Source organism: Lissotriton vulgaris, chromosome 3_1 (assembly GCF_964263255.1).
Source record: "Lissotriton vulgaris chromosome 3_1, aLisVul1.2, whole genome shotgun sequence".
In the NCBI taxonomy this organism is placed as follows: Eukaryota; Metazoa; Chordata; class Amphibia; order Caudata; family Salamandridae; genus Lissotriton; species Lissotriton vulgaris.
In genome coordinates, this window is record NC_141689.1 from 425,005,978 (window position 1) to 425,031,105 (window position 25,128).

At 47.2% G+C, this 25,128-nt stretch overlaps 1 protein-coding gene across 4 annotated transcripts in view; it reads left to right on the forward strand.

The window, feature by feature from the left end:
* DDX4 (DEAD-box helicase 4) overlaps positions 1–25,128 on the forward strand; it is a 1,777,277-nt gene that overhangs the window by 784,628 nt on the left and 967,521 nt on the right. For all 4 annotated transcript variants that reach the window (XM_086960639.1, XM_086960640.1, XM_086960641.1 and 1 more), the window contains one exon: positions 9,425–9,484. In XM_086960639.1, coding sequence (XP_086816765.1) covers positions 9,425–9,484 — 60 coding nt within the window. The remainder of the gene's footprint in view (positions 1–9,424; positions 9,485–25,128) is intronic.

Here is a 25,128-nt window from a genome sequence, read left to right on the forward strand (position 1 = left end):
GTACCAGTCCCAGTACAAACAACCGTACTATCAGTCATCCTACAGACAACCTACCTCTGGTAGTTTCTCTCGTCAGGGAGGGAAACGTCGCTCAAACAATCAATGGCGTGATTCCAACAAGCGCCAATGAGCTTTGCCGGACGCCAGTCATTTATCCTCCCCTTCCCGTGGGCGCCCAAATTTCCGCTTTTTACCAATAGTGGCGGAAAATAACTTCGGATCAGTGGGTTTTTAATCTTGTCAGGAATGGACACACTCTGGAGTTTTTACAGAAACCACCAACAGCGCCGCCCAGGGGCCCCCTCCCCCTCGTCTTCACTTACTATTCAAAGAGGCCTTAAAGATGCTACGCAAGAATGCAATAGAACGAGTTCCTGCCTCTCAGAAAGGGAAAGGATTTTATTCTCGCTTCTTCCTGGTAGAGAAAAACTCAGGAGAGTGGTGTCCAATATTAGATCTGCTCAAACTCAACAAATATCTGAAGAGGCAGAGTTTTCGCATGGTAACGCTAACGGACATTCTGCATTGTCTCAACAAAGGGGACTTTATGGCTTCTCTGGATCTGGAAGACGCCTACTTCCACATTCCTATTCACCCAAAACATCGCAAATACCTAAGATTTGCAGTGGCTGGCGTCCACTTTCAATTCAAAGTGCTTCCATTTGGCCTGAAATCGGCGCCAAGAATATTCACCAAATGTTTGGCCCCGGTGGCAGCCATGCTGAGGTCACAGGGAATACAAGTTTTCCCATACCTCGACGACTGGCTACTAAAAGGACCATCAAGAAAATCCACGATGGAGGCGGTCAAGAGTTCCCTCTCCCCTTTCTCAAATCTGGGACTGACCCTCAATTCCAGTAAATCTCAGCTTCAACCTAGTCAGGAGTTGACCTTTCTAGGAGCAGTGATGGACACATGCCAGTGCAAAGCGTTCTTGACTCAGGAATGGCAAAACAAACTGTTAAAGCTGGCAAAACAAATATTTGCAAGAAGGTCACTTTCCGTTCGAACATTTGCTTCCCTTCTGGGGATGTGCTCGTCTGCAATCAGCCTCATCCCTATGGCGAGACTCAGAATGAGGCCACTGCAGGAGGAATTACTTCGACAGTGGAGGCAAGTTGACGGATCGTTCGACAATCGCATCAAAGTAACATCCAAGATGAAGCAAGCCCTTCTTTGGTGGTCGAAGGCGCACAATCTGTCGCCCGGCCTCAAATTTCTCCACGACATACCGGAGTTCATCCTTACAATAGACGCTTCCATGGAAGGCTGGGGAGGTCACCTCCAGGACCTTCAGATTCAAGGGCGATGGTCTCGTCAGTACCAAAGGAAACACATAAACAGCCTGGAGCTGAGAGCCATTTTTCTATCCCTACAAGCCTTTCTTCCAAGGATTGTGAATTCGTCAGTGCTGGTGCGCACAGACAATACCACCAGCATGTATTCGATAAACAAACAAGGGGGAACAAAATCTCTCACCCTGTCGTTGGAAGCTTAAGAAATGTGGGAATGGGCCATACTCCATGGCATATCCCTCAGAGCAGAACATGTACAAGGTATTCAGAACTCTCTAGCCGACAACCTCAGCAGGGCTTTTACTGGCTGTCACGAATGGGAACTCTAGCAACAGCAAGTGGAGAGGATCTTTCAAACGTGGGGAACACCAACACTGGATCTGTTCGCCACACAACAGAACAGCAAATGCCTATTTTATGCCAGCAGGTTTCCTCAACAGGGGTCAAGGGGAAATGCCCTTTTGATGAGATGGTCCGGGATATTTGCATACGCTTTTCCTCCGATCCCGCTCATATCGAAAGTACTTAAAAAATGAAGAGAGCATTGCACTCTCATCCTCATTTCTCCCCGTTGGCCAAGGCAGTATTGGTTTCAGGAACTTCTTCTACTCTCTCAGCAGCTTCCACTTCGTCTCAAACCGACAGTGTCAATGTTAACAAGAGAAGGGGGTCAGATCCAACATCCGGATCCTCAGTCACTGCACTTGCATGCCTGGCTCCTGACTTCTTAGAGTTCAAGGATCTTAACATCTCCTCGGACTGCAGGGCGATCTTATCACAGACCCGTGCGCAAAGTACCATCAAGACATATCGTTTTAAGTGGAAACCGTTCTGTTCCTGGTGTGGAGAAAATGATGTTCATCCACTTCAAGCACCACCTGAGGACATCCTTCCTTATCTGCTGTCCTTAGCTAGGGCAGGAATGGCTTTCTCGTCCATTAAGGTACATCTGGCGGCAATATCCAGATTCAGGAAGACTTCGAACAAACCATCTTTATGTTCATCATCTTTGATCAAACAATTCCTTAAAGGACTATTCAGAGCTTTTCCTCCAGTTCGTTCTCCTCCTCCTGAATGGGATCTCAATATTGATCCGTAAAGCCAAGAAAACAGCATTCAAGGATCGACTTGACAACAACGCCCACAACAACAAGGAACTGTTCAACATCGTCAAGGAATTTTCCAATCCCTCGGCCAATTCCAACAACATCACCCCCTCTCAAACCCTCTGCGACTCCCTAGCCTCTTTTTTCCACAACAAGATTGCAGACATCCACAACAGCTTTGACAACCAACCCGGAAACCAACCCACCCCACCATCTGCTGATCATCTTCCCACTGTGAACACCCTTAACGCCTGGAACCCAATCTCCACTGAGGACACCATCCGCCTGATGAATTCCATCCACTCAGGATCCCCCACAGACCCATGCCCTCACCACATCTTCAACAAAGCAGACTCCGTCATTGCACCGCACCTCCGAGACGTCATCAACTGCTCCTTCAACTCCGCTACCTTCCCAGAAGACTGGAAACACGCCGAACTCACCGCCCTTCTGAAGAAACCAACAGCGGACACCACCGAACTTAAAAATTACCGCCCCATCTCGCTGCTTCCATTCCCGGCCAAAGTCATCGAGAAAGCCGTCAACAACCAGCTCGCCGCCTTCCTCGAAGCCAACAAATCCCTCGACCCCTCACAATCTGGCTTCCGAGCAAAACACAGCACTGAGACAGCCCTCATCGCAGCAACCGACGACATTCGAACTCTACTGGACAATGGAGACACAGTCGCCCTCATCCTCCTCGACCTATCTGCTGCATTCGATACAGTCTGCCACAACACCCTTCTTCAGCGCCTCAATAACACCGGAATCCAAGGAAAAGCACTTGAATGGATCACCTCGTTCCTCACCGGAAGAACCCAGAGAGTCCGCCTTCCTCCATTCAAGTCCGAAGCCTCTGAAGTCATCTGCGGCGTACCTCAAGGATCCTCACTCAGTCCCACCCTCTTCAACGTATACATGAGCCCCCTCGCGGCCATCGCACGCCAACACAACCTCAACATCATCTCTTACGCGGACGACACTCAATTGATCCTTTCTCTCACCAATGACCCCAGCACCGCCAAAACTAACCTACACGAAGGAATGAAAGAAGTCGCCGAATGGATGAAACAAAGCCGTCTGAAACTGAACTCAGACAAAACAGAAGTCCTCATCTTAGGCACATCCCCCTCTGCTTGGGACGACTCCTGGTGGCCGGAAGCCCTCGGAAAAGCACCCATCCCAACAGACCACGCACGGAACCTAGGTGTCATCCTGGATTCTTCACTCTCAATGAACAGACAAGTCAGCGCCGTATCCTCTTCCTGCTTCAACATTCTTCGCATGCTCAGAAAAACATTTCGCTGGATCCCCTCCGAAACAAGGAAAACAGTCACCCATGCTCTGGTCACGAGCCGACTGGACTACGGAAACACCCTCTACGCAGGTACCACCGCTAAACTCCAGAAGAAACTCCAACGAATCCAAAACGCCTCAGCCAGACTCATATTAGACATCCCACGCAACGAACACATCTCTGGTCACCTTAAAGACCTCCACTGGCTACCCGTCAATAAGAGAATCACCTTCCGACTGCTTACCCACGCACACAAATCACTCTACGACATCGGACCAGATTGCCTCAACTCTCGACTGTCCTTCTACACCCCCTCCCGCCAACTACGTTCTTCCAGCCAAGCCCTCGCCACTATACCTCGCATCAACAAGACCACCATGGGAGGCAGATCCTTTTCATACCTGGCTGCTAAAACATGGAACTCACTCCCCGCTTACCTTCGCCTCACCCAGGACCACCTAGAGTTCAGAAAGCAGCTTAAAACGTGTTTGACAAATAATCCCCCTCCCCTTCATAAGCGCCTTGAAACCCTCTGGGTATGTAGTGCGCTATACAAATTTGTTTGACTTGACTTGAACTTCTGAAAAGGCCTTGTGAACCTATTCATAAAGCAGAGCTGAGGTTTCTGACTTGGAAAGTGGCGATTTTACTGGCTCTCACCTCAGCTCGCAGAGTTAGTGAGATACAGGCCTTCTCAATTGCTCACCCTTTCTTATAATTCTCTAGAGACTTTGTGACGCTTAGAACCAACCTTAGATTCATCCCAAAGGTGCCGACCCAATTTAGCATCAATCAGCCTGTCAAACTCAAGACTTTTTTCCCGGATTTTAAAACTCCGGCGGAGAACGTTTTGCATTCCCTGGATGTGAAACAGTGTTTAAAGTTTTATCTTCAAAAAACAAAGGACATACGCAAATCTAATCAGCTTTTTGTTGCTTATGGTCAAGCCACCTTGGGTCAGGCTGTAACAAAGGCAACTATTGCTAGATGGTTGTCATCTACAATTCTCTTCTGTCATGACAAAGCTAACAAACCTTTAGCAAGAAAGGTTAAAGGCGCATTCCACCAGAACTGTGTCAGCGTCGACAGCCCTTTTCGCTGGAGTGACGCTGGAGAACATTTGCCGAGCTGCTACGTGGAAAGTGTGCACACTTTTACGAAGCACTACTGTCTGCAGTCGGCAAATCTGGATGATACCGCAGTTGGAGAAGTGGTGTTGCAGCATCTTCTTCACTAAGGTTAGACTCTTCATAGTCTTTTATCCTTCTTTTACCTGTTTTAACCATATGTATTTCATTATGATGTTTTAATCTTTTCAAACACTGTCCTATTCTTTAATGTTCTTAATGAAGGTTTTTTGATGCGTATGTTATGTAAACAAATTTGTGCTCCATAACCTTCCAGGTTGTGTGGGGATGTATACGATTTATTGTGTCTCCCACCTTCCTCTAACGACAGAAATGATGTTACTGCTTGCTATTCTGATTCAGGCATGTGAATCTATGAAAGATACCCCAATACTGGATAAGAAAACAAGTTACTTACCTGTAACTACGGTTACCCAGTATTGGTATCTTTCATAGATTCACATGCACCCGCCCTCCTCCCCGGCAGGGCAGTTCTGTTTTATGGATACTTATTCTCACTTGTGATGGGAAAATCTGAGGAGAATTACCTGAGCTGGGAAGGTTCTAGAGGGTGAGGACAGCTGATTGGCTGAGGCTACTATTTCAGGTCTTTTTTACATAATGAGGTAGATAGGCTGCTAAGTTTTGTGCCTAGCTAGGCCTTAGGCTTTTCCAGCCTACTACAAGAAAGTTTTTAGGCACTGCTATAGTGTATATTTTTACAGTGGGACTCCCGCCTCGACGACTGGGAATGATTTAGGCATGTGAATCTATGAAAGATACCAATACTGGATAACCGTAGTTACAGGTAAGTAACTTGTTTTCTTCTCACTCCATCTTTGCATTTGGTAATTTGGATATAAATTTGTATCCTTTGCTACAAACCGGACATTTCTAAAATTGCAACTTGGTTCTCACACCTTGTGCATGTCTGTACAGATTTACAGAGAGTTCTTTCACCTACCACATGGTGAGACTGCAGAAAGGTTATGTACACCTAATAGTGTGTCAGGTGATACATTGCTTATCCTCTTTTTGTACAGCCTTGATAAAGTTGCGGGACAAATTCCCTTGTGAGCGACGAAACACGTGTCCGGTGTTTGAAGACCCAGAGAAGAAAGAAGAGAACAAGAATTCACTTTCATGTGTTCAATTTGTGCTTACACTACGCACTTTGATAATTACTGTGACACAAGTTTTTGGGAGATCGATGGTTCTCCCCTTACAGCACCAAGACAAAGATAGGTATTTCACACCAATATTTGGGCTATTCTCCTGAGTGGTGCCCTTTTCCCTAAATACAATTCCACTGTCCAGTAGCGTTTGCGGAAAAGCACAGAAGACTGCAGAAAGCACCTGACTTGGCCCCAGCCCTGCGGCCTGTTTGCAGCTCTATATAAAAACTGTGCCACAGTCAGCTAGTCCTCTAGTCCCATGACCTCCAAAACCCTGGGAGAACTGCCTTGTTGGAATTGGGGTAGCCTGGCCTAGGGCAAGACTAGCATATTAGAGGCACAGTGTAAAGGTTGCAGACCACCCAAAAGTAATTCCACGCAATAGCACTCAAAAAGAAAACACTACACCAAAATTGTGTGAAAATACGTACTGCTTTATATAAAAATAATATACTCTCTGTTCTCAAATATAAATAGCTCAGAACATTTCCAGACACTTTAGTATCAGCAATTATATTACTAAGCTGCTAAGCAATTAATCAATCAACTTGTCAGTACTCTTACACATTTTACTCTAGGATACACAATTCAATTACACTGCAGATTGTGTGGAATAAAGCAGAAGTACTTCCCAATTCTAAATCCTAATGACCACCAGCATTTATAGAATAGATAGATCTCTTACCCCAAGACTGGTAGGTAACTCTGACACTTGTTTTGGGCTCAGTTAGGCTTCTACTGTACTCTGTTTAATGTATAACATTTCTTATCACTGTATTATTTTGTATTTTTGGTCAAATCAGCACTCAAAACAGATTAGAACACATTTTCTTTTACAGGGATAACATTACAGTCCTCACTCTATTCCTGTTCAGGAAGAAATCGTTTAAGCACCACTTCAGACACCTTTCTATAGGAATGTTGTCATTAGAATGAACCCTGACAGGGATTCCTCATAGACGCTGTACTCCCAGAGTCAGAGTCTTAATTTATCCAATAACCTGTGGAAGCCAATCCCCCACGCTTTCTCCTTACTTGTGACTGTTGGATAGTTCTGCACCAGCTGCAGAGGGTTAACAGGCGCGAGGGCCCGGGGAACCAAGGCTGAAGAGGCTCTCCCTCGCCTCAGGCCGACTCCTTTGCGCTGCACTCGCGCTGGAAATGGACAGGGCGGCACCACAAACCCCCAGATCCCTGCCGGTACCTTTCTACCTCTTCCTCCCTGCCCAGGCCGGCTCCTCAACGCGGCGCTCGAGCAGAAAGGAGCGCGCCGACTCCTCAGTCAGCCACAGAACACTCCGGCGCCTCTTCTCAGCGCTGGTCTCCGCAGCCGCTTCTCCGGCGGGCAGGCGCGGAAGCGCTTTCGCCGAGGCCGCCTCCCACGGGTCCTGCTCCAGGGAGAGACGCTACACGCTCGGGCCTGCTCACCTCACGGCCCCTCCTTCCGGGGATAGCTGCACAGACGGGGCGTGCGCAGCAACTCCTCCAGTTCCTTCAGGACAAGGTCGCTACCGGCAACGCGATTCCAACGCGATCGGCGCCCCTGGGGTCCCGCTCACAGAGGGAAGCCTCGCCAGGCTTCCCAGGCTCAGTGGATCCCGGGAGGGTGCTGGCCCAGAGCGCGATCGGTGTTAACAAGGTCACAGTTCACCTCACACCTTCTACTCAGCAGGCAGAGGGTTTGGCCACACGCCACAGGACCAGTCAATGGTAGGGAATGCTGTCAGTTGTTCAATTAATTTATTCCCTTTCTTCACCAAAACGAAGAGGGGGGGAGGGGGGGCTCCTTCAGGATAAAGCCAGGTTGTACTTTCTTAGCACCAACCCCCTATTCCTCCTTACTGGGCAGACTAGGGGCACAGGGGAACTCTCAGCTCAGCTCCCAGGACTACTAGAGTTAACCCCTTCACCTATCTGTCCAGGATCAGCAGGATGAGCTAACTTGGCTAGGACAACAGGACAAAGGAGGTGGGAAAACCTTGACAGAGGGCTACTCTTGTAGAGGAAACCACCCTTCAGAATCCTACCCCCACTGGACCTCAGCCTTCACTCTAGCTGCTCCTCACTGACAGACAAAATGGCTGTCCAGCATTCCGCCTTATATAGGCTGCCCTTCAGTGGTCCAGAATGGACCAGAAGGTTCTGGAATGCCCTATGTTAGGCTATGGCCAAGTTCTGTTGGTGACAGTTGGGGCAGTTGGTGGCCACCATTTTAGGTGGTGCCAACTTTCCTGTCAGAACAGGCCTCTGGGCCTGAGGTAAAAGACTATGAGGGGGAGAGAGAACACCTATCCCCCTGGCCAACACCTACAAAAAGTCAGTAGACACAAAAATTAATAAGGGTATGAGGGGCAAAAAGGGGACAAAATAAATAAAAATTAGGAGGGACTTCGCCAAAAAGCCAGACAGGTCTAACATGCCTTCCTCCAACAAAGATCAAGACCTCCTGAGAACAGCGGAACTGTTTAAAAAGAACAACCTCCACGCAAGCCCTTTGTGACCTGAAAACCATGAAACCGGACACCCGGTTCCACCTCTGCAACAACACCTCCAGCCCAAGTTGAAGAGGCCCACCGGCACGAACAAGATTCCCCAGTGCTCCAGAGCCCAAGCAAACCAGTGGATGACCCCTGCCGGACTCTTAGATGTCTCCTGCCGCTTTTGTGAGGAGACCACCTCCATCGCGACCTGCCCTGGTATGTGTCCCAACGCTCCTGAGCATTGCAACTGACCTCTCCAGCTGTTGGGTTCTCGCTGCCTGAGCCTGCAGCCCTTTTTCGGTTTGGCCTTTCTCCATTGACTTGCATTGGGAACCCAACGCTACGTTAGCATCCTGCATTCAGCCACTCTTGTTTTCCGCTGGTGGTGCTGCTTTGGACTTTGCCCAGTGCTAGTCTCAACCACTGGAGACTATTCTCCTAAGTCAATGTTACCTGTAAGAAGCTTTTTCCGATTCCAGCAATCCCTATTTATTTGAATAGGGTGCCTGACCCCGCGTTTGCACCCTTCACTTGTTTACCTGAGACGAAGTTCTGTGGTTCTACAAAATAAATATAACTAAGTATTCATTTTTAGAATGTGGTCTCAGATTTATTCATTTAGTGTGTCTCCTTTATTGCCTCTGTGAGTACATCAAAATGTAGCAGTACCCTCTGATAAGCCCAACTACTAATCCACACTACCTCAAAAGAACATTATTATTAACTTTAGCCTCTGTAAATCCTCTGAGGATCTACTGGACTCTGCACACAATACCTCTTTTTGGTGTAGTATTTAGAGATCAAACTTTCTTCACTGTACAAATGGTTTCAGTGTGTTTTCTAATCATAAAGCCAGTCCTGAAGTTTTAGTATTTGTGTAGAATATTAAGATGGTCATGCCTAAATAGTTATTGTTTTTAGACTTAAAGTATTTATTTTAATAGGTGGCTACAAGGGCAGAAATGAAGATGTTGGTTCAGACTCTGGACAAGTTAAAAATAACTGTACGTATATTTGAAAAATGTTTTCTTTTGAAATTCTAACGGCAGGCATACTGTCATACCTTGAATATTTGTTGAAAATGTTTAACATTTAAAGATGGTATTTTAAGGATATGATAAATACATAATTAAAAAAATACATTGAATGTAGCCATTTCTCTTAGAAAAAAAAAACAAGTTGACAATGTGCTTTTTTTGTGGCCGTCAGCCCCTCTCAATGTCCTGCACAAGTATTTTCTCCAGTTTAAATTCCACTCCTCTATACATATCTTCCAGCACTAGGCCGCTTTTAGATCTTTTCATTTTCACCCCTTCTATTGATTCTCAAATGGTCCTTCGTATTGTTAATTTTTTTTTCACCTTTGAAGTTGATTTAATTCTGTTGCTGTTATTTTGACTTTTTTCTATACACATCTTACTTTAAAAGTACTGGAGTCCTTCAAAGGTTAATTCGGCCCAGTAGCATCATAATGTTTAACATTCAGAATTTAGTCTGCATTGACATGGCGCATGAAGGCTCGCTCTCTAAGGGCAAATCTTGCTCTGGTGAGGGGCTGTTTTCACTCCTTTGTAATGTAATCATAGGATAAGAGAGCCTAATGTTCCAAACCAAGTTTCCTTGATTGGTGTTTTGCGGAGGGAAGATTCAAACTTTGGTTATTTTCCCACTGATGTACATTTGCAAGTTGCTTTTCACACCCACAAACCAGGCACCACTCAAATCCATTGATGATAGTATTCTTTCCTTTAAACAAATTTAGTGGTATGCTGCATTTGGCTAGGTTTGCGCTATATAAATATAACATTCACACTTGCATACCTACATCTTACATAAACTTATTTTGTGGAGGTTTAAATGTTTAACGTTCCATTTGAAACTCTAGAACACTTAACAGACACATAGAATGATGTATGTCATCTCGATCCCTGGAGCCTGCTATGCATATTTTGTTTTACACCTTAACACAGAAAGAGGTTTTTCAAACCTTGTGGTCATTTGCTGGATTTCTGTAAAATTACGAAGTGTTCACAGTCGAAAAATCAATGACTAGTAGAATAATTAAAGATAGGTTACCTTTAATGAAAGTGCTTAAAGATTTATCTTTTTAAAGATATGCTAAGCCCAAAGAGTAATATATTGTAATGAAGATTATGTAACAGGGCCAGTTATCCTCTACTTGCATGAAGAAAACTCACTCCACTCTGGAGTTGTTATAGCTATCCACTAACTTCCAAAAGTGCCTCTTTCCCCAAGGTACAGAAGTTAAACCAAAATGTTAAAAATTCAGTCTAAGATCTAGACACTATAAACGCAACATTTATCAAACCATGTTTTATAAAGATGAATGCATAGTGTTGTGGGAAAATTCCTTTTTATTATAACAAATGTAATTTGTGTATAGAATTTGCTGTTGCTTCCATAATTTGAAAATAGAAGGAACATTTTGGAAGTGAAAACAAAAAAATTTGAAATGTTAACTTAAGTGGAAGTTTCTTTGCTCCATTAATTTCAGGAACATAAAAGGATACATAATGGACATTTTTGTTCTCCAAGAGATGTTCACCATAAAGGTCCCCTAGTAGCAGAGGACGCAGATCAGACACTGAGGCCTCTCTCTCCTTGTTCAAACTTGCTTATCCTACTCCTCTTGCGCCTCCATTTGTACCACCAATTCTCCATCTAGAGTGTCGCGGAATGTAGTCGCTTTAAGCCAACCTTGGTATGAGAAGCTGGCTTAGTATATGGTGCACACTTATGTAAGTGGGCATCCTGCACTAATCGAGACAACCCTTATGGTGGTTTTATTGGTATTAAACGACCTTAGAAAGCTCTCTAAGTGGTAGCTGTGGATGGAGTGTAAGCAGCTTGTTTCACCAGATCATAATCTTTTTAGTATAGATTAAGCAAAAATCAACCACAAAGTGTATTTATAAAAATATGTATTTATTATAAGACAATAACACATGCAGATATCTCCTACCCAGAGATAAACACTATGCACACAGTACTTAACAATAAAAATAGGTAAGTAGCGTGATTACATAGTGGTCACCTTGGGGAGACCTATCCAATACTAAAATAGTGGTATGCGAATCATGACTTTACCCAGAAGACACAGAAGTGCTGGGTACCGAAGGAACCACCCAAGGTGCGTATCTAGGAACCCCACGGAGGTTGTGTGCAGTGTGGGAACAAGCCCTATACTCCATACAAGTCAACAGGTAAGTCACAGTTGCAATTTTGAAGAAGGACCCTTCCCAGTGGACCCTGAATAATCCCTTTGGAAGACAGAAGGTTGGAGAGCCACCCCACCCGTGGATACCTTAGGAATCAGGATACCTACACCAGGGAAGCCAGGTGCATAGGTGTGAAGTTGCATAGGAAACCGCCTTCGAAATCAGTGGGAGACTTACAAAAGATGCAGCAGCTTGGGAGGGTGAAAGTGTCCTGTGGATCTCAAAAGTGGATTCAAGGTGAGAAGTACCTGCAAGGAGAGGGTAGAGAGTCTATGCCACTCAGTAGTTACCAGGAAGCATGGAAGACAAATGCCCACCGATGTCGAATGTTTTCAGGAGAGTTGACTGTGACCTTGGAGCTGCAGCTGGGAGGACTAGAAGCAGCTGTGGGAGACCAGGAGCTGTTCACAAGCTGTCCCACGTCGGATGTCGAGAGTCTGGGGGTCATTGCCCTGTCAGGAGCACCAACAAACTTTGGCAACTGTAAACAGCGTGGAAAGCGAAGGTGCGGTGTCTGGACCAGCAAGGTCCAGGTGTCTGGACCAGCAAGGTCCAGGTGTCTTGCTACAAGCAGGGGAGCCAGGGCAGGCCCTGAGCAATCCGGGGAGCCTTCAGAAATCAATGAAGACCCTCAAGAGGACTCACAGGCTGGAGTCGTAAGAGGACCTTGAGCAGCTCACCAAAGATGCAGGCCCACGGTGCAAGTGATGTGGTGAGGACGAAGATGTTGGTCACAGGCGATGCTTGAGGTTGAGACTAATTAAAGCACAAAGAACTTAGAGGAAGTAAGCCAACAAGCCCTTGCAACCGCAAGTCCACGTGATGCAGAGGGTTTGGGTCCCTGCGGCTCTGATGAGGGATACTTTCCTCAAAATTGGTGAGAGGACAGAGCAGGCCTCGAGGGATGTGAAGAACCACCACCTGTGTTGCTGAGTCTTTCGAGGTCCATGGGATCAGCAGACCAGTCCGCTTTATTGCAGTGCCTGCCGATGCAGACAAGTGACTCCTTCACTTCAGGGTAGATTCTTTCAGATGTCGTGGATGTCCTCAGGCCTTTGAAGGTTCCTGTATAAAGCACAGGTAAGGACTTTGCAGCAGGCAAGCAGGGCGATGAGACCACCACCAGCAGCAGTTGGAGTCTTCCCAGTTGCAGTCTCGATACCCAGAGCGAAGTCCAGAGTGCCCACATGGTCGAAAAAGTGGTGTCTTGAAATTAATCTTGACCTACAATGAATCTAGGGACCCACCTACAGGTAAGCCCTTAAGTACCCTAAGATAAGTGTTGTGACATTTCAGGGTTCCCTCCCTGGGGAGGGTTCGAACAGTGGGAGGTTACTCCCATGTCCTTTGTCCAATTTCGCACCAGGGCCGGAGCCAATAGCTCCCTGAGCTGGATTGAACTGGGCTATGCAAGGATGGCACCAAATGTGCCCTTCAAGCAGACTGAGTGGTGCTGGCAAGCGCTCCCACCTAGGCCTCAATACACTAAACCCTGTCTTGGAGCTGGTCACACCTCCCTGTGACCGGATACCTATTGTTATGCCTTCCCCTGCTTGAGCTTGGCTCAGCAGCAGTAGGGCAGAATTGGGTTTCTGGTCAGCAGCAGACATGTTTTGCAGTCCAGGTCTAAAAAAACTGGTATCGGGAGCACTGAGGGCCTCCCAGAGGAGGTTTACAGTGCATGGAATCATACCTCCCACACCATTTATGGTGTGCCACACCGTTTACGGTGTGGGCGTATGATTTCAACATGTTTGATACCAAACATGACATAGTTTGTTACAGCCAGTTTAGTGAGGGTCATTGCTTAATGACGCATGGCACTCTATGTATTGTAATGGCTGGTGCACATACAACCCAGGATAATGAACTCCGAAGGCTGTAGGGGTGCCCTGCTTAGAACCGAGCACCCTGCCTTCAGGATTGAAAGGCCTGCTTTAGGGGTGACTTAAAGGTTTTAAGGGTGGTGACCTTGGATGTAGGGAAACCTATATCTGCTGTAAGTGGTGCTAGCACCAGCTTACACAGGCTGCAGTGGCAGGCCTGTCGTTACAGTTTGAGCTATCTCCTATGGGATGCATAATTCATGCTTTAGCCCATGGGATCCCCGGTGTACCTATGCCCTGGATACCTCAGTATCATATACTAGGGACTTATAAGGGTACACCACTGTTTAATATGAGATGTGCCTAAGTACTTACCATACCAATTCAGGGGAGAAAGCACAGAGACTGGGGTCCTTATTAGCAGGATCACAATCAGACTAGTCAGAAACAGCATAGCACCAGTCAAAAAGTGGGGCAACCATAAAAGTAGATCCTACTTTCCTACACTTGGCGTCGCAATTCCGCCGCTCCGTTCATCTGTCTGAAATCTGTGGAATAAGTATCCATGGCCACATCTAGGATTTCAGAAGATGCCTTTTCACCTTCCTCCAGGATCTCTCCTCTTTTTCTTGTCTTCAGTGAGATACTACAACAGGGATGAGACGTCAGACCATATGTCTGTCATATCTCCCCGGAATAGCCATGGCACTCGAGGCTCTGATCAATGTAGCCTCCATGGCGAAGAATGATTTTTTGTTTTCTCTGACCGGCTTGCATGAGGACCAAATCTGGCGGAGGTTGACCAGTGAGCCATTTAGGAGAACCCTCAGGTGCCTTGTAGTTTTTGTCAAATTTCATAATGACCGCTGCCACAGATGCTGGGGTCTAAATTAAATTAATTTTAGGCCTTCCTGCCATATGAAATTCACAATAGGGATAGCACAAGTGGTATGTTGCGTTCCTTCTTTACAATCCTAAAGTAAGCACTCTGTTTAGCTGGCATAGGAACATCAAAGAGTTTAGACTCTCTCTCAAGCAGGTCATGGAAACTGCTGATATGCATACATGGCGGATCGGCCACTGGTGGGGTAGGAGACACTGGCATTGGTGTAATATATATATAATCATCCCACTCATCATGGGCATTGAAATCTGTCTGGAGCTCACCCTCTTCTAATTGTTGGTCACCGCTGTCCATGAAAGTATCAGGAAGTTCTATTAGTGGCAGTTTAACTCTGTATTTCTGAGGCCTAGGAATGCTCTGCAGAGCTGGAGTAGTGTCTGGGACTTCCATCCTCAGTAGAGACTGCTTATCTAAGTTGGCATCAGGGAAATGTTTGTAATATTCATTTAGCATTCTGCGTAAATCTGTAATTACACATGAATGGTAGGTTCCTGAACAGTATTCTGCACATCCTCGTGTTCCTCATAAGGATAATGCCCCTGAAACTTATCAAATTGTTGAACAGCGGAATGCACCCTATTAGTGTGGCAGGTAGGCTTCAAGGTAGGCTGACTGATCACCTTCTGTTCTTCATCCTCTGATTCCTGACACTTTACCCTTGATTGTGAAGAGCTGTATGTAGGGCCAATTATACCTTCATCCTAAGATTCCTGACCGTAGAGGAGGCGTGCTGTAGGCAATGCTGATATATTTGAAAACTCCTGAGGCAGAGAAGGATTTGTGCCCTTACTGAGAATATGCAGAATGTCTTTTCCCCCTGTCAACTGTGCTGCTAATGACATGCCGAGAGAAATCTTCGTCGATGAAACAGCTTTTGGTGTGGCCGTCTGCGGGGGAAGTGGTCTACGAGGAAATCCTCGTTGTTGAAGACGGTCTTGTTGTTACCGAAGTCTGTGTTATCACAGTTTTTTATGACAACGTGGCTATTGTCGTCGTCTTGATTGTCTACTTTTTGGAAGACGCCGATTCATGGTGACACAAAAGCCGTAGACAATAAGTTCTTCGTTTACTGTGCAGTCGACAGTTGATTTTTCTTGGAAGAGTGCTCCTTGAAATGGGTATGAGGAGCAGATGGTAATTAGCAGGAGGCCCACGGGACGCGTGTACAGAGTGTGAACTCGCACGCGAGATGCGGTACAAAGTCAATGGACACTACAAATTACGAAAAGGTAAGTAAAAGCTGGGTGAGACTAAAACTACAGGATACCTGGAAACTAGGAGAGTCAATCTACCCTTGAGCACCAAAATGCTCTCGTTACCTCACCTATGGGCTGCGGGTACATAGGTGTGAAAGTGTGTCGGGTTTCCGCGTTGAAGTCTATGGAGCCTTGAAGAAAGATGCTGCAGGCGACCAGGAGGAAGCTGTCCGGAGCAATCCAAGGGTGGATAGATGAAGACCTGAAAGCAGAGGGGACAATGTTCAGTCACTAGCCAGTGACTAGAGTGGAACCAGGAAGGAACCAGATGCTGTCGTTGCGATCAGGTGAAGAGTGGACGCTTGACTCTGCAGCCACGTGGACCAGGTGGTGTCTTCGACCAGGATGGAGGCACGAGCTGTCCCACACAGGCTCTCGCTGTTGGCGGTGTTGGTTCCGGATTTGGCGTCAACAGGCCTTAGCAAAGGCAACACACGCGGTGAGTGGAAAAGGCGTCTGGTGCGGACCAGCAGGGTCCGGGGTACTTCTCCTTTGCAGGGAAGCAAGGGCCACTCTGGAGCAACTAGACCAGCGGTGTGGATTTCAAGGATCGTTGTCTAGGAGGCCACTAGCCAGCCGGTAAGTGACCAGACAACGCGTCGAGCAGCAATCAAGCAAAATGGCCCCACGCAGATCTCTCGGATTGCGGAGGGCTGGTCTTCAGTGCAGGAGCTGCTCGGGGCTGGGGCTTCTCAATCCCCAAAGCACTTTCTCGAGGGTGCCTCAGAGGTCGTGCTGGAAGCGAAGTGCAGTTCTTCAAAGATGGCCGGTCCCACGTATCTCGTCTGAGACACGTGTCTCAGCTGTGCTGCAGATGTGGGTAGAGGTCGGAGAGGTCTGGGAGTCCGGGTCTTCGTGTCTTCGTCGAGCTCTGAGGTCTGGTTCCATCTGGAAGGACGACAAAGTGAACCGCTAGGACGCTTGATGGTGCCTGCAGATGCAGGGTGGTCACTCCTTGGCCACAAGGGAGATTTCTTCAGTCTTCTGTGGAGCAGAACGTCGAAGTCCAGAGTTTCTTCTTTGTAGTTTCAATTCAGGATAATCTCATTTGGAATGGGACCAGCTCCTACCTTTATTCAATTCAAAAAGGCTTTATTTCGATAAAAAGTTATCATAAAAGCTGCACATCAATCACAAACACAACTGGATTAAAAACAAGCAATCATGGACATACAGTTAAAGTATAACCCAATGAAAAAATTAAATAAGAAAAAACTTTACAAATTTGGGAAACAATTCATTTGGCAGTCGGTTTAAAAAGAGAATTAAACAATTGATTTTAGCCTTTTAGTTCGAATGGACCAGGCCCATGATAAGAATTTGGCTAGGGCGCAAGCATAGGTGGCACGACTGTCCGACATTAAGATCCGAATTGCGGCCATATGGCTCCTAGTGCCCAGCTGCCGGCATAAGTTTTTAAGCCAAATCCTCCTATGAAGGGCATACTCTCCACATTCAAACATAAAATGTGCCACTGTCTCTGGTTTATTTAGGCATGCTGGGCAGAACTCTGTAGTCTGTGCAGAGGATTTCCAACGTGAAGTAAGGGAGTACAAAGGTAGAGTACCTGCTCTAAATTTAAAGTACAGAGCCCTATCGAAGGGTTTCTCGATGGTATCAAGGTACACTTCTCGTTTTGGTTGGTCCTTAAACTTCAAGAAGTCCTCCGTAAGTCTGCCCATAGTAGTGCTAGTGTTCCTTTGTAGCAAAATCCAGTCCCAATAAAGTTTCTTAAGAGTTAGCTTCGGGGGTGAGGATCTATTTACCCACGCTTCGTTTAAGCCCAGATTTAATAACAATGTCTTCATGTCTCTCAACCATTTGATTTTATGCCACCTTGGTGATGACATAATTTCTGCTAGACCTTGCGCGTATTTGCCAAGTTCCTCCACACGCCACAGTCGTGCCCATAGCAAAAGTGGGCGGAATCTAGCAAGGTCATCAATTGGGCGACAACCTAGGTCTAGCATTAGCGGGACCGTGGGAGTGCCCTGAGGGAGAGACATAATCGCTCTGCAAAATTTCTTCTCTGATCTTGGTAAATCGTCTGTAATGGATGAGCCCCAAAGTTCTGCCCCTTAAAGAGCAGAACTGACCCCTTTGGCCGAATAGATCTCAAGGACTGCAGCTATTGGTCTTATTGTACAGGAGCGTTGTTCTTTCAGGAGAGCTCCTGTTATTCTCTTGTGAGTTAGCAGCATTTTGTCCAAGTGTGGGGTCCATTCCATTTTGTGTGAAAGGCGAATACCTAGATAGTCAAAGACTTCTACCCTCTCCAGAGGTTCAGCGTTCAGGGTAGGGGGGCGGACTGGTTTTTTGGGAGGATTCAGCACAAGATATTTTGTCTTGCTTGTGTTAATTACCAGGCCTAGTTTGGAGCAGAAGGATTGAAAGTTATTTAGAAGCCTTTGAAGGCCCATTGGGGTTTTTGATATTAAAAGCGTATCATCCGCGAAGAGGAGGGTAGGTATGCGTTCGCCAGCCAGGGATGGTTCATCTGAAGGATGTTCCCGGAGATGCTCAACCACCCCATTGATATAAAGGGAAAAGAGGGTGGGAGCTAACACACATCCCTGGCGGACACCTCTCTCAACCGGAATACTGTTTGTTTTTTCCCCCCCTGGGCCCAACCTGATCTGGGCAAAGCCATTTTCGTGTAGCCTAACGAGTAGTGATAGTAAGTAGTGAGGCAGCCCCATATCAGCCAATACACTCCAGAGGGTCTCCCTAGGTACAAGGTCAAAGGCAGTCTTTAAATCGATGAACGCGAGATAAAGACTGCCCTTGCCTATAACCACGACTTTCCAATACACCATCATTAAACGAAAAGCTTGTTCTATTGTCCCGGTACCCACTCTAAAGCCCGCCTGGTAGTCAGAAAGGATTTTGTTTTCTTCAACCCAGTCGAGTATTCCGACCAGTAAGACCTTGCCAACTACTTTTTGACTAATGTCGAACAGGCTAATGGGCCTATAGTTTGATGGATCTTCTCTGGGGCCTTTTTTATAAATAGGGACCACCTCCGCCCCTTTCCACGAAGAGGGGATAGGGGCGCCCCTGCAGATGGCAACCAGTAGGGAGTGGATCAATTTTCCCCATTTCGGGATATCAGATCTCAGAAGGTCGCTGGGGATACCGTCCGGACCAGCAGCCTTTTGAGGGATGATAGTGCCTATTGCATATTGCACTTCTTTAATTGTAAAGTCGAAGTCTTTAGGATGGGTGTCCCAGATTGGAGGGAACGGTGGTAGAGCTACGACCCCCCCCCCTTCCAGAACACTAGAAGCAATAGGAGTAAGATGATCATCTTGGCGGGTATAGAGCTTTGAAAAATGATTTACCCACGCCTGACTTGGAATATTACATGTAATCAAGTCACTATCTGGCCTATTTCTAGCTCTTATGGTGTCCCAAAAGCATTTTGAATCTTTCTTGGAGCTAGCTTCTTTAAGGGTAGACCAATAGGCCTCTTCCCACTCCTTTTTTTGCTTGAACCAGTGTTTTCTTGTGCTCTTTCCTGGCTATTTGTATCTGGGGTTGGGATTTACCTTTAATGGCCTTGATTAGGCGGGTCTTAGCTTTTCTGCATGCTGAGGTATACCAGTCATGTATTCCCTTAGTTTCATGCTGGGACACATTCCTCCCTGCAGAGCCCTTTACCCAGAAAGCTTCGCCTATATCCTTGACAGCTGCTTCAAAAATGGGTGTTGCCTTGTCCGCTGACATGGCTAAGTTGATGTTATCAAGCTCTATTTGTGAGGCCATAAGAACCTCGTCTATACCAGAAAGTTTATCAGGATTACTGGCAACCTTATTCCACTTTAGGCGTCTGCCACAAGAGGAGACAGTAACCTTATGTAAGCATTTAGATGGTGCTAACGATGCGCCAATTGGCCAGGGGTTCGAGATAATTAGGGAGAGTGAATTATGGTCTCTCTCCACAGTTGGTATGACTACCATATCCTCGACCAGACTCCAAAGCCCCAAGTCCAACAGAATATAGTCAATCCTCGAGGTATGACCAACTCTGTTGAACGTAGGAGCTCCCATCCGGTCAGAAGATGTACGGCCATTAGTGGCTCTTAGCCCAAACTCTAAAGTCAGTGCATTTAACTGCACTGCACTACGAGACCAACGCTTAATCGGAGGGATCGAGAGTAAGGGAATGCCCCATCTACTATCTTCTTCACCCAGGTCAGGGATACCGTCCAAGGGAAGTGGCTCGTAGGTGCAATTAAAATCACCTGCTACTAGGGTGTGATCAGCTTCCTTATGGTCCCTAAGTTGCACCTCAAGATCAGATATTACAGATGAGGTGCACTCATTTTTTGTGCCTCTAGCGTAGACATTATACAGAACTAGAGACAGACCTCTGCAGGGGTTGGCCAGTAAAATACCTAGAATATCTGGGTTATTTATCTGCTTTGGTGTTATTCGGCAGTTAAGGGAAATGCTTACCCAGATAATAAGACCCCCCGATGGGCGCCCCTTCCCATGCCTGGGTTTCACGGCTGGAACAAAGTAGGTCACAAACCCAACCCGGTGGAGTGGTTCAGTGCTCCAGGTCTCCTGGAACATGCAGATCTTATGTGCTTCAACCAAAGGACTCCACTCGGGCAGACCCAGTTTCCTATGGATCCCAGCGAGGTTCCAACTAAGGATTTTTATTTTCTCCTTGGTGATTTCTCCTCTAGTGCCAGTAATGTTACTATGATTTTGAAGTTCTGCACATTCCCTCTCTGGAGCAGAGGATGTTACCTGGATCTGGCTAGTAGCCATCATAGTTGGAAGATTGGGGCTTATCGAGTATGATGTAACTTGAGAACCCTCATCCTCACCCCTATTGATGTCCAGATGTGAGGAGGAGATTTCATCAAGGGTAAGTCAGTCGACCTCATCAAGGGCACAGAATCTATTCCAATGGGCAAACTGAGATACAAAGGGGTCAAATGGAGGAGGTGGTCCTAACCATGGTTGCTGCCATTGATGGATCGTATGATGTGGAGCATGTGTATACCCTCTATTAATTGGGAGACTGAAACTAGGGGGGTGTTGTCTTGGTGGCATAGGTGGGAAAAAGGACAGAGGAAGTGGATGGATTTGGGTAGCTGGTCCACTGCTAGGTGCATTACATATATAATTCACTACCCCTGTATCCCTAAAGTTGACAGTTACAACATCTCCTGCTATGGTCTTAATGTTTCTGCCCACCCACTCTCCTCTTCTAACTGCAAGTATTTCACCACACATATGAATGGGTAGTGGTTTATGCAGCTGAAGCCACTGAGCACACTTATTTTTTAATTCAACAAAGGTTTCTTTTCTACCCTCCTTCAGTGGTGGTACACCCGTCAGTACAACCACAAAGGGTGAGACTTCCGGCGGCAAGTTAATTGACTTAAAACGAGCCTGCCTTGTTTTTGGTTCTTGGGTCTTGTTTAGGGAGGTAGTTGGTATCAAATTGCTATCCAGACTTTTAGAGCCCTTTGCAGGTTGGTTGGACGCTTTTTTGGGTCCAGAGGTTGTTTGTAACTCCGGGGTAGGGCCAGTGACACTAGGAGTTGGGGGAAGTGCAACAGCTTTTTCCCCCTTTTGGGGCAGTTGTTGTGATGCTGCTCCTGAGTTGTCTGGTACGGTTTTAGCCTTTGTGATAACATCTTTTGAAGATTTGGTATTAGTGGTATTTCCCAGAGGCGCTTCTTTTGTTTTCCCGTTCATCTGTAAGGGCACATTTCCACTTGCCTTATTAGTCCATTTTGTGTTAATTAGTGATGTTAATCTATCAATTTTGGACATTAAGGGCTTGATATGAGCCGTTATCAATGCTTCCAGGTCCGATTTTAAATCTGCTACCATATTTTCAACCCAACATGGTATGCCTGATGCAAAATTTGGGGCGGGTGACACTAAGTTATGGTTCCTGGTGATGTTTTTAGGCTTTTTCTTAGTCTTGGATTCGTTCTTAGAAGGACCTATATTCCCTAGTTCTGACGATACACTAACTTCCATTCCATCTATCTTCAGGGGAGCTGGGTCAGATGACAGGTTTTGACGGTTTCCCTGAGATTCAATTAGAGGCTGACCACATGGAAGATCAACAAATGAGGCGGTGACTCCAAGGCTTATATCTAGGTCGTCAGTAGCATCATGTGGGAAACCTACAGGATCAGAATCGACAGCCGCCACTTGGGTGTCAGCCAGAAATATTGTTGGCGGCAAAGATAACCTCCTTTCGGTACTAGCTATAGCAGAAGATACTGCCCCAATAGTTTGTTGTAGCAAGATGTCAATTGCTGTGAGGGTAGGGACCGGTGGCGGCACAGATTCCTTTTGTCTCGTTTTGGAGCAAAGGACAGGCACTCTGCCGGTTTTCAAGCCCTTCCTCATGTTTATAGCAGGGCAATAGGGTAGTGTCCGGTTGTGAGCAAAATAGACAGACTTAGAATCCTCACCTTTGTCTCGCGATGTTCTACAGGACAGAGATGTGGCCCGGCCCGGCCTCTTCTGGCCGCTGAGGGCCGTAGAGGTCCCGCCCTTTGCCCGGGCTTAGCCCCGGGCTGCGACCCGCGCGTGTCCCGCAATGCGCGTTAGTGACCTTGCTTAAGTTCCTGTTGGGTGAGAGGGGGCGTGGCACTGGGAGGGGGCGCGGCTCACGCGGGAAGAGGAGACAGTTGATGGTATTGAATGCTGAACCTCGCAGTCCCGGGGCCGCGCCTCTCACCTCCTCTGCGGCCTCGCTGGTGGTTTCCTCCTCACACCGAAGGCAGAAAGGGCTGGAACACTGGCAAGCTACTCCTGTAGCGACGGGCAAAGTTCAAACACTGGAAACCTCAGAGCGAGCGGCTCCCGCGAAGCGGGGGCCGCGAGAGGTAAAGAGCACTTTGGTGGGGGCGTGGCACTGGGAGGGGGCGCAGCTCACGCGGGAAGAGGAGACAGCTGATGGTATTGAATGCTGATCCTTGCAGTCCCGGGGCCGCGCCTCTCACCTCCTCTGCGGCCTCGCTGGTGGTTTCCTCCTCACACCGAAGGCAGAAAGGGCTGGAACACTGGCAAACTACTCCTGTAGCGACGGGCAAAGTTCAAACACTGGAAACCTCAGAGCGAGCGACACCTTTATTCTGCTAAAAGGGGCTGTACTGTGACTAGGTCCCTCCCATGGGTGGGACCAGGAAGGGGGGTGGTTACACCCCCTATCCTTTTCCCGGTTTCGCGCCAGAGCTGGGGCTGGAGTGCCCCAGCAACTGGTTTGAACCGGGGTATGCACAGGGACACCTTGTGTGCATAGGCATGTCTCATTCCTTTCAGCCCTGCCTATCTGGATACACAAAGTCCTGTCTGGGGTGTTGCTGGCACCTCCCCAGGCAAGAAATCCCTTGTCCAGGCCTCCGTTGCTGGAAGGACTCCCAGCAACATGAGGTCAGACTTGTGTCTGTGGCAGCAGCATCCATTTTGTGATGTTGAGGCTCGGGTTAACTTTAACCGGAGTTCTAATTACATACATGTTGTGTCCCTCTAAAGGGGTGGAATGCTACCCTCGTCGCCAGAACTGACGAGGGGGTAGTATTCCAATTCGTATGACACCTTACTCGACATGTTTTGATAATACTATGCCAAAGTTAGCAATAACCTCGAGGATTATAATTCACATAAGAGTATATGGTGTAGCGTTATCATGGAACAGCTATAAGGACATGGTTCCGAAAGCTGCAGACAGGCTCAGCTCATGCTAGAGCACCATCTCATATAATTCCAAGCACTCTGCCTTCAGGATTGATAAGGCCTGCCATAGGAGTGACTTATAGGGGTATATGTGTCCATTTTAGGGTTAGATATAGGCATACTATATCTAAAGCAAAGGGTGATTACACCACCTTGCCCCAGCTGTGTTACCAGCCAGTTGTGTCTGTTTAGATGGCCAGCCAGGGGTGGCACAATACATGCTTCAGCCCCTGGTAGGCCTTGGGTACACTTATGCCCTGGGTACCTATGGTACACTGTACAAGGACTTACAAGAGTGACCCAATACCAATTGGTAAATGCACCTAAAGTACATGTATGTCAATTTAGAGCGAGAACAGCTAGTCTGTGGGTCTGATTAGCAGGCCCACAGCCAGGGAAAGTCGTAAACCTGTGAAGCAAAAAGCAAAAATCATCTGGGGTGACTAAGGATTGCAGACCCTACTCTCCTACAGGGTGCACACCTCGAAGGGTTGTCAGTCAAAGGCAAATGGACGGCAGATCAATGCAAATGGCACATAAATCGCCTGGAATTCTTGGCTATCTTTCTCGCCCTAAAATCTTTCCGGCTGCTGGTGGAAGGGGAGTCACTGCTGGTGCGTTCGGACAACACCACCAGTATGCAGTAACTCAACAAGCAAGGGGGTACGAGATCTCTTCTGCTATCCAGACCGGCACAACAGATCTAGGAATGGGCGATTCACCATCGAGTCCAGCTAACAGCAGTTCACGTACCGGGTGCCTCCAACGCCCTTGCAGCAGATCGACTACGGACAATCACGAGTGGGAACTCCATCAACCGACTCTCGAGTATGTGTTTCGCTTGTGGGGCCAGCCGGAGCTGGATCAGTTTGTGACTCCAGTCAACCGCAAATGCCTACGCTTCGCAAGTCTGCATCCCCACAACGGATTGAGCGGGAATGCGTTTTCGATCAACTGGTCGAACGAATTTGCTTACGCTTTTCCCCCAATCCCTCTGATACCACGTCTTCTGCACAAGATGAGGCTTCAACCATGTCACATCCTATTGATTGCACCCAGGTGGCCGCGTCGCCCGTGGTTCATGGATCTTCTGTTTTCCCTGTGCGATCGGATTCTTCTTCGTCCCCTGCCTCATCTTGTCACCATGAGCCAGGGCCAGATTTGCCACCCGGATCCAGCGACTCTCAAGCTTCACGCTTGGAACCTGAGCACAATGAGTTTGCACATCTGAATATCGCTCCCGAGTGAAGAGGGGTGCTTGCACGCGCTCCTTCCACAGTCAAAACCTATAAACTGAAATGGAAACAGTTTTGTGTTTGGTGCCACAAGGAGAAGGTTGATCCTCTGCTCACCACACCTGAGCAAATCTTGCCTTTTTTCCTCCTTTTGGAAAAGTCAGGTCTTTCGCATTCCACTCTTAAAGTCTTCCTGGCCGCGATTTCCCGCTTTCGCCACAATGGTTCCACATCCCTGTACTCCTCTCGGATCATTTGTCTGTTCTTTAAGGGCCTGTTCCGGATGTTTCCACCTATCCCGCGTCCACCACCTGCTTGGCGTTTGAATCTGGTCTTATCGCAGCTCCTCAAACCTCCTTTCGAACCTATTCATTCGGCGGGATTAAAATTCCTTAATTGGAAAGTTTCCCTCCTCCTCGCACTTACATCCTCCAGGCGAGTGAGCGACATCCAAGCTTTCACCATTCAG